This window comes from Ciona intestinalis, chromosome 8 (genome assembly GCF_000224145.3).
Source record: "Ciona intestinalis chromosome 8, KH, whole genome shotgun sequence".
Classification (NCBI taxonomy): Eukaryota; Metazoa; Chordata; class Ascidiacea; order Phlebobranchia; family Cionidae; genus Ciona; species Ciona intestinalis.
This window is the reverse complement of record NC_020173.2, coordinates 3,684,200-3,693,268: the sequence shown is the minus strand read 5'-3', so window position 1 is coordinate 3,693,268 and position 9,069 is coordinate 3,684,200. Positions and strand designations below refer to the sequence as shown.

The 9,069-nt window shown below is 35.3% G+C and overlaps 3 protein-coding genes across 4 annotated transcripts in view; all 3 read right to left on the bottom strand.

Moving 5' to 3' along the window:
* The window catches only part of LOC100176794 (kinesin-like protein KIF25), a 6,834-nt gene extending 6,468 nt beyond the window's left edge, over positions 1–366 (bottom strand). For both annotated transcript variants that reach the window (XR_003396093.1, XM_009861030.3), the window contains exon 1: positions 230–366. Coding sequence is in view for 1 of the 2 variants with exons in the window: in XM_009861030.3 (XP_009859332.1) it covers positions 230–298 (69 nt within the window). In the remaining variant the exon portion in view is untranslated. The remainder of the gene's footprint in view (positions 1–229) is intronic.
* Positions 367–1,819: 1,453 nt separating this feature from the next.
* LOC113474429 lies at positions 1,820–3,994 on the bottom strand. The gene is made up of 3 exons (XM_026835462.1): positions 3,303–3,994; positions 2,887–2,984; positions 1,820–2,152 (listed from the first exon to the last, which is right to left on the bottom strand). Exons 1-3 carry the CDS (start codon positions 3,321–3,323, stop codon positions 1,888–1,890), a joined length of 384 nt encoding a protein of 127 aa, XP_026691263.1. The 5' UTR covers positions 3,324–3,994; the 3' UTR covers positions 1,820–1,887.
* A 40-nt stretch (positions 3,995–4,034) lies between these two features.
* LOC100177518 lies at positions 4,035–8,833 on the bottom strand. Its single transcript, XM_026835460.1, has 8 exons — positions 8,573–8,833; positions 7,692–7,905; positions 7,276–7,482; positions 6,738–6,870; positions 5,900–6,009; positions 5,406–5,547; positions 4,956–5,094; positions 4,035–4,438 (listed from the first exon to the last, which is right to left on the bottom strand). The coding sequence occupies exons 1-8, from the start codon at positions 8,613–8,615 to the stop codon at positions 4,230–4,232; spliced, it is 1,197 nt and encodes a 398-aa protein (XP_026691261.1). The 5' UTR covers positions 8,616–8,833; the 3' UTR covers positions 4,035–4,229.
* Between the last annotated feature and the right edge of the window lie 236 nt (positions 8,834–9,069).

Here is a 9,069-nt window from a genome sequence, read left to right as displayed (position 1 = left end):
AATATAAGAGTGTTTTTTTCTGTTTTAGCATCAGAGTTTACATCTTAAAACAGCTTTAGCCCTTTACTGTGCTGGCGTGCTGTTAGGTGTCGAAACAGACAAGCAGACCAAAAATGAATATATATTTAGCGTTGGCCACATTAACCTATGAGGCTCCCTATGTTTGATAACAATATGTTGAACTTTAAAAATGTCACTCAAGATTTTAATAAAAAAATTAAACCCTTACCAAAGTTTTACGTTCAAGCGTCTGTACTTTCGTATTTGTGAAGTTTTCTAGATTAAACTTTAGTGGCATTATCAGACCTTCATTTAACCTATTAAAACTTCCAGTTCTATATAAATAAACGTAGATTTAAATTAAAAACAACAACATTTATACAAACATAACAAAATCTAAACATTCGCGGTATTTGTTTACAACCGCTTGAAATAAAGCAAACCACTATACGATTTTTAGACACGTAAGCAGTATTTTGGTCTTTTTTCGCCGAACAGTTGTTCGTATCAGAAATACGGACTCTGGTTCGTAAGTATAAACTTGTGTTAAATTTTTTGCCCGATTTTGATTGTGATGTGTGGGAACAGTTTAGACAATCAGACAATCTATAAGGGACCAATGGGCTGAAGAACGACACACATACTGACATGGGTCAACACCAAGCATCGAACCAGTATACTTTCGTGAGGAAATAAGGAGCGTTAACCCATGGCACAAATATATGTTACTGCAACTGATCTCTCAGCAATACATTAACGTAGCATCTTTCCTAATAAAGTTGTAATCTATAACGAAGTCTAACCATAAAGGCCTAACCATTTAATAAAATTATTTCTCATGTAATTTATTTAGTTTTTCATTATTTATCGGATGTTTTATAATGACACTAAATTACTTTTTTTTCTACCCCTTGGTGTCTTTATCCAACCAGATGTAAATTAGAATATGCGTAAATAAAGTAATGGTATAGTATATAAGTAGGGTGGGAGAAGATAGGACACCTTTTAATTATATTTTTTCGTTTCCTTTGATAGTAAACAAAGAACTTTCAAAATATTATAAAACCGTATCCTCTCGACTCCCGTGAACCGTTGTTAATTTTTTAAAACACGATCAGAATATTTGAATATTATTAGCCAAAAGTGTCCCATCTTCCCCCACAGTACTATATTATAGTTAACTAACCGGCGACGTGGCAATGGTGGCATAGGTATTGGCGCGTCGGCCTTTTAGTTTGCAATGATTTTACTGCTAAGATAATTTCCATCTTTTTAATAGAGAAAGGGTTGCAAAGCCAGGCAAGAAGGAAAGTCTTTAAGTATCGAAATTATATCAAAACCATTTGGCGGGAAGACGCTTTTAGAAATGATACTACAGAGACGAAAGAGGATATTCTCTGCAGAGAGTCCGATAATATATAGTTCTTTCTATAGGAAAATGAAAACGAGTATTTTTAATGCAGGTATTTATTAGAAACCAAAAAGGAAAAAAAGATCAGTACAAATTTACACTGCTGATACGAATATAACAGACAATAAAGGGCAGGTTTTCCCGCTAAACAAACGAAAAGTATTAATATACATATGTGGTTTCCACAAGAGCTGAGCAAACACTGGCAATCATTACTAAAGTACGAAATTAAATAAATAAGAACAAAACGATAGGATTATACTGTCGCGGTTTCGCTGAGAAATGTAGGAGGCTTTTGAAATTTGATATAAAGGGGAACATGCTGTGTGCGTATTAAACATTTAATAAAAACTGTGCGTGGCACAACATAAATAAATAAATAAATAAATAAATAAATAAATAAATAAATAAATAAATAAAATGTAATTTAAACGGAAGGATTCAAGCGGTTTGCATAACTAAATGCAACGCCACTATTAACAGTAGCAGCTAGTTGGTATTCTAATAATCGTTTCGTTTCCCGTATCTCGAGCTGTAACACGTTGTTGACTATAAATCATTTTCGTTTTCCAAATTTTCTTGTTGGGCGGGCATCCGCATCGTTTTGGGCAGATCACAGACATGATTCTGGAACCTTCGTTCACATTGTTGCAGTTCAAATTAACTATATCCCATTTAAGAGTATGTCCCGTCTTGAAACCCACCTTGTCCACTTCACAGTCAAAGTCTTTGAAAAGGGTCCTGAAACAAAACCACGTTGCGTGATTAATGTGTAACCGGTATCCTATTTGGTTTATATCTTTTTTTTGTATATGATAGCCTATCTACTTTAATTATTGCCAGTACCTTTTTTCTCCCCCTTTCTTGTTTTGTTTAATCTTGAATACAAAAAAGGCAAGCGACAAAAGAAATCTCTCGTTTTACTACTTTATAAACAAACCAAGGGTCTGAATGGCCCAACGCGGTTACAGATATATGGTTTTACTGGAGATTGATAGGTCTCGCATATTAGTTGTCGCAATATAAGTGTATTCCCCTATGGTACTAAAGATATTAAAATATAGCAAACAAACGTTTTTTTTTTGGGGCTATTTTTTACATATTAATCTTGTATAGTAAAGAATAACCAGTATATAATATGTCCCTACCAATCGCAAGCGAGCGTTTACGCATATGGAAACGCCCATTTATTGTATAATATTTTGTTATTTTCCTAAAAAATACAGGAATTGCACCCTATAGTAATACAGGGAAAATATTATTAAGTTTGTTAAAGGTGGAAACCGTCTGATACGATCGTTATTAATGGTTTAAAACTCGATCAGGGCATTCGGATAATATGTCCAGAAGGGTGTCCCATCTTACCCCACATTACTTAACAAAACTGCGTGTTCGTAATGATAATCAGTATTTATGGCGAGTCTACACCAATATCCAAGATAAAATATTAAAAAAAGTACTGTTAAATTTCAAACCTTTTTGTAATTTTATCTAATTTGGCTCGCTTAATATATTTTCTTTTTCGGCTACCAGCGTTGCAGGTTCCAATCACAATGAGTAAAATGAAGACAACCTAGGAATATATATTAAGAATCATAACTAGCCAAAATAAAAAAAATCGTTTTTATCGATAGATTGGTATATATATTTTTTAAATATAAGTACCAAAACTTAAGGTGTAAATTTGTTATAAAAATCAACACAGGTATAATGGCTTCCTACGCTTTCAATTTTAGTGTTAAAATTAAACTAAAAAATGAATTTCGACAAATAAGTTTGGTAAAAGAAATAAAACCAGAACTATAAAAAGTTTAATTCACAAATAATAAAATATAATTTTTTTGCAATATTTTGTATGCCAAAAATTCAAAATAAAAACAAATTGACTTACTCCAAAAAATAAAGTCTTCATTTTGATTGGCTTTGAAATGAGCAGAAATTCAATATCTGGGTTTATGTAGATTTCTTGGAGCAGGTTTATTTAACTTGATTTCTCTGAAATTCCTCTTATTTCTTTCTGCAACTGTTTGCTGTGCTTCTTGTACAGGGTATGCCAGACTATTTTCTTCTTGGGCTTATATAAGGTTAAAGTTCCGCTGGAGATTTTCCATTAAGGATTTGGAAACTCATTTTCCCGGCGCAGTTTCTACATATTGAACTAATGTAGAGGAACCCCCTTACGTGTTGTAGGGAAACCTGTTTGAACACGTGACTTGACCATCTCATCTTAAAGAATAGTCGGGGATTCTAGAGTAAAAAAAATACAAAAATATCTTAAAATTCAAATTGGGTCACGATTGAAATGAAAACTCACTGTTAGTGGCGTTCACTGTCGTTTCCAAATTCTTCTTAAGACAATAGTCCCCGCCTCGTGACGTAATAACAACAAATGTTTGCTTTAGTTTTTTTATCATGACTTAACTAACTGTGTTTCGATTTTCCCCCAGAGTGGTTTTCGTATTGTGATGTAATAAACGTCATAATTATCGACATTTAAAAAATGTTTCACTCGCTCACATGTCTTTTTGGTGTAAACAAAAACGTTTATTTGTTGAAAATTGCCATACATTGCAACATCGTTTCAATCAGCAAAGGAACTTAAAAAAATACGGAAAAAAATAAAAAATAAATTTAAGCAGTCGCAATTTTGTTACGACATATAACAAAATTTTAAAAACTGCAACAAAACGTTTTCAGTATTGAAATTAACGCATGGAAACAATCACAGTCCAACTGTTACGCTACCGGGCTATATGTGTGTTGTAATAATATTTGTTTAAGGTTTCGTTCATTCATAAATTTCGCCGAGCACGTTGCGTTAGATGTCGGTCATGTTTGCGCTTTTATTTTTCACGCTGTACAGATTCAAACCAGAACCACCAAGCGTCGATCTGCGGAGACTGTGTTGTATCTGGCGCCTCCTTCTGGCGCCATTTGTTCGAGATAAATTATAGCAGAGGACGCCAAGGAGCAGAACACAAATAGTGACAGATACGATAAGCAGAATTGGTATTATGAGATCCGAGCCTGCAGAATATATCGAGTTTTGAAAATGTCCTCCTGCGCAGTGCCAGACTGCCGAACGAGAACTGCCTTTGTTATAGTTATTGGAATTCCAAATAGTAAATACGCGTTTGTTTCATTGTTAAGATAGTAATAATTCCATGTTTACGTCATAATAGAGGAACGAAAGTTATTGAGAAAATGTTGCCGATTCTTTTCGTCCATACTTCCCGTTTCTTATATCGTCACGTCATAAAAAAGTCTTTATTATAAATCGCGTTATGAACTATAGATAAACAACCGAACGCTAAGTTTCGTCGGCGCTACTTGACAGTGCTAATTATCGCCTTTGTTGCCAACTAAAATATTACGGCTTCAAAGCTCGTCATAAAAATTATACGTAGTATCTCATAAACAGTCGCGAGATATATAAAACAAAACGCCCCGTGTTACAACGACTGCACTTGCCTCGCCACACGAGGATACGTGGTTACATTTATTTGTTTAACAATGGAATTCACAATTTATAACATCTGGTCACCTGAGCTTTGCTTCTTTGATGTGACGTCATCGGTGGGCGTGGTCGTGCGAGAAATGGGAGTGGTCGTGACGTGGACATGGATTGGTCCATTCGTAAGCCGTGCGGTGGTTTTGTTAAACACATCTGGTACGCCGGTACACTGTAGGTATAAGGTACAAAGGTTATACATTGACATTCGCAGTGTTGTATAATTATGATTACATCATACCAGAAAAGAAATGTATTCGCTCATATTTTGCAGCCTCTTTGAATAGATACAGTTTTGTGGCAAAGACGGTTCCAAAGGTAAATGCTTGTCATGTACAGTTTTATTCACTTAATGATTTTTGACGCGGTTTTCAAGTGTACGTAATCATTTAATCAATACATTGTGGGTTCAAAATGAATTGTCAATTTAGACTACTTCTAAATTTTATAACGCAATTTTAAGACTTTATACACTTTACTTACGTTTGGAGTGCAAACATGTTGGCACAAAGTGACGTCACAATTTACGTAGAAGCTTGAATACTGTGACGTCACGGGAAAGCTGAATGACGTCATCGATCCGTTCCCTGTCATTAGAACACGTGACCCAATGACGTATGGACACCTGAAGGCAGGGGACCATTTAAATCTAAACTGTTTTATTTTCTATGATTAAAGTTAAATAAATCTAAGACATTAAAACTTTGAAAAAAAACTTGGCATAAAAGCTTTATTAAAATATGGCTATATTGCTGATAGCAACAGTTAGTCACACGCTAATCAGAGGTTTTATAAATTTAGGTCAACTTACCCATTTTGCCAATCTTTAAAATCATTAAAACATTTCCTGATAAGTTTTGTGGATGTCGAACAAAACGTTGAAACTACACTACGTTTTTTAAACCAGATGAGAAGATTATTTACCCGTAGAACTGTTTAGCAAATTACATTTATTTAAAATAGGAACAACATTTCACCCGTTTTTAACGATTACTTCTCCAGATTTGTTGTCAAACTTCGGGGATAAATAACAAGTTTCAAGTCTTAAGTTTCCAACGCCGGTTGTTCTAACGCTGACGAACAAACGCTGGGGGGAAGAAAATATTACACATGGGGTACAATGCATGTAACTCATTACCCCTTGCGTGGCGGGGCATCGATTGTGACTGGTTATAACACGGGTGTTCTGTTTCAAACACGTCGTGCCCGTTTACGAATTATCACGTGTGTAACTTTGTGAGAGATTTTTTGGAATTTTTTGTTTTCTGACTGGTGGATTATAAAGCTATTCAAGGTTTATAGACAAAACAAGTTCTATGCGTTCCATCCGCTGGGGTTATTAGCTATGTATAGTAAGGTAAAGAAAGATGGGACACCTTTAGCACAAAATATCCAAATGTTCTGATCATATTTTAAACAACTAACAACGGTCTATGGGAGTCGTTAGGATACGGTTTTATATTTGTTTAAATGTTCTTTATTTACTACTAAATGGGCCAAGAAAATAAAATGAAAGGGTGTCCCGTCTTCCCCCACCCTACCATATGAGTTTGAGCATGGCCTACTAAAGATATCTTTAGTAGGCCATGGTTTGAGGTGTATTATTTACTATGCTAAAACTTAACATAATATTAATACAGCAACAAAAAGATTTTGTAATCGAATTAATGATTGCTGGTCTAGAATCTAGATAGTGTCTTGCTCAAGGAAACACGCCCACAATGGTAGCAGCATTCGGCCTTGAACCCATAACTTTTGGCTGGAGATACGCGAGCTCTTTGCCGTATAGCGCCGGTAATTATTAATTTTACGCACCTGGCCCTGTTGGTAAAGAAAGGGCGGGGATAAAGGTCTCACAGCTTCAGTTGTCATAGGTATGGCTTTCCATAAGTCCATGCGTATTTTCATAACGCCTGATGTTGTATTGATCTTTCTGGGGTCGCAACATCTGTAAAGTGACATAGGTACGTGTGAACGTCAAATATAATATTCGCCTGCGTGTCTGATAAACAAGGTTTGAAATTGAAATTTCACTTTTACTTTTTATTTACATAACGAGGTTAAAATAAAATGGACAAAACAGACAGTTTCATGACTGCAAAACAGCAACTGTTGTTTTGTCTAAAAAAAGTTAGGTATGGTATGTTACAAAACCCTTTTATACTTTGCCATAAACCTTATAAAAAAAGGTGATCGCCTTACAGATGGCCAAACCCTGTATGTAAATGCCGTATTTACAGAAACCTAAATAACAACTAGTGTTGCTTAATACTATGGTAATGCAATGCGCAAGTACATGGAAACTATACAGCTTGCAACAATAAATATCTTAACGACAAAACTCCATTCTTACGTTGGTGCGATTGCCGCATTTACGAAACTTTCGTTTTGGAACACACATTTCACATTCGAAAGTCGGACAGGCATTGTGACGTCATTATCACGTCTCTGGATCCACCATATTCGATTCTCGAACGCGATTCTTCGAACTTTAGAATCTGGATCCCCGATTATTCGAGCCTTTGTGGCGCATGAATGGAACGGAGCTGGGATCTGGATCCTAAAATTTTCTCAAATTAACCTATTTCTACAATGAGCTCATTATATGTAGTAGAATGGGGGAAGACAGGACACGTGTTTTACTCTTTTTTCTCGTTCCGTTTTGTAGTAAATGAAAAACATTAAAAGAATTATAAAACCATATCTTTACGACGCCCATATATAGACTGTGTATAATCATTTATTTGTAATTGTAGAAACAGTACATACTTATAAACAGGGGATTTCGCTTTTTTGGAATCATTCATAAATCTCGCTCTGCATGTGACGTCATGAGTAAGTTCGAAATCGCTGACGTAAACAATTGTATTTGTGATGACGTCATCACCCCACAAATCCACTTTTAAACGTTTAAAATATTTCGGCGTGATGTCGACTTGTATGACGTCATCTAAACATCTGACGGAAACGTCACGAGATGCAACTGAAAAAAAAACAAACAAAAATCTATAGATTATTTGGATATAGTAAGATGGGATACCGTTAGCACCTGAGGCCATGTTTCCCCACCCACTATATACATTGTTACGTAGCTTATGGTGATTGTTAATAAACAATGACGCATATTCTGGTAAGTCTATTCTTCTTACGTGATAATTGCCTACGTTGATTGAATGGATATTATTTCGTCATAATAACGTTTCAGATGACGCCACGTAATAATGCCGTGAGTGTTGACATTGTTAAAAATATCGAATGATTTCTATAACTCGCCGATTGATTTAACAAAAGCGATTCTCCCATAATTCAATTGGTTTCGCGCCAATGAACATGCATGACGTAGTTTCCGCAGATGGAATTGACTGCGGCACGAAATCAAGATCAATATCTGTCATCAAATCAATTTATGATGACATAATGAAGAATTCTTGGGTTAAATAACTAAATCACACAATAACCTGCACACCTGGGACTGTGTCTACATTCTACATGTCAGGTGTTCGTCTAATTTGTCCAATATCAAAGCGACACCTGGTTACGGGACTTACGCGCCTACATAACTAGCTTTGATCCTAGTCTCGGCTAATCCAACTGCGAGTATAATTAGCGCTTGTACTATGGAGCGGAATTTTAATAAATTTTAAACTAACCTGATTTGATGAGGAACACTGTTAAGATCCAGTGGAGAATCATTTGTACAGATTTCCAAGCATTTCAAATGGAGATATAGGACACGAGTATTGTATCTATGTTAGTATATTATAAAGTATAGGTTTCGGGTAAGAATTAGCTACACCTATAGCGTTGTTTAGTGCGGGTTAACTTGTTTTGTTTATTCTTTGAAGCGGCACACTGAAACGTAGCCCGCTTTGGTTTAAAATGAACTTACAAAGAAATATCTAAAAGCACGGTTGTTTTGCGTTGATATTTTCTTGTTTTTTCTATCACTGTACAGAAAAAGTTGCCTCTATTTAAAAGGAACAAGAAAGTATCAGAGCCCAGCATTTTTCCGCCAAGCTAACCTTGTACAATACCAACACTGATTAACATATAGAGTAAAACAATCAAACCACCTTGATTTTACAAAGTACATATTCTGTTACACTGTTTAACATAAACAACTCATGTACAGCACACAACCTATTTT

Bases quoted from the DNA above. Each gene is read 5' to 3' on its own strand.
- LOC113474429 (XM_026835462.1), bottom strand. From the start codon at position 3,323: ATGAAGACTTTATTTTTTGGA. The intron at 2,985-3,302 runs GTAAGTCAATTT...ATATATTCCTAG, and splicing joins TGAAGACTTTATTTTTTGGA to GTTGTCTTCATTTTACTCAT. The intron at 2,153-2,886 runs GTTTGAAATTTA...GTTTTGTTTCAG, and splicing joins TTAGATAAAATTACAAAAAG to GACCCTTTTCAAAGACTTTG.
- LOC100177518 (XM_026835460.1), bottom strand. From the start codon at position 8,615: ATGATTCTCCACTGGATCTTAACAGTGTTCCTCATCAAATCAG. The intron at 6,871-7,275 runs GTAAGAATGGAG...GTCACTTTACAG, and splicing joins AATGCGGCAATCGCACCAAC to ATGTTGCGACCCCAGAAAGA. The intron at 5,548-5,899 runs GTGAAATGTTGT...CCCTGCCTTCAG, and splicing joins GAAGTAATCGTTAAAAACGG to GTGTCCATACGTCATTGGGT.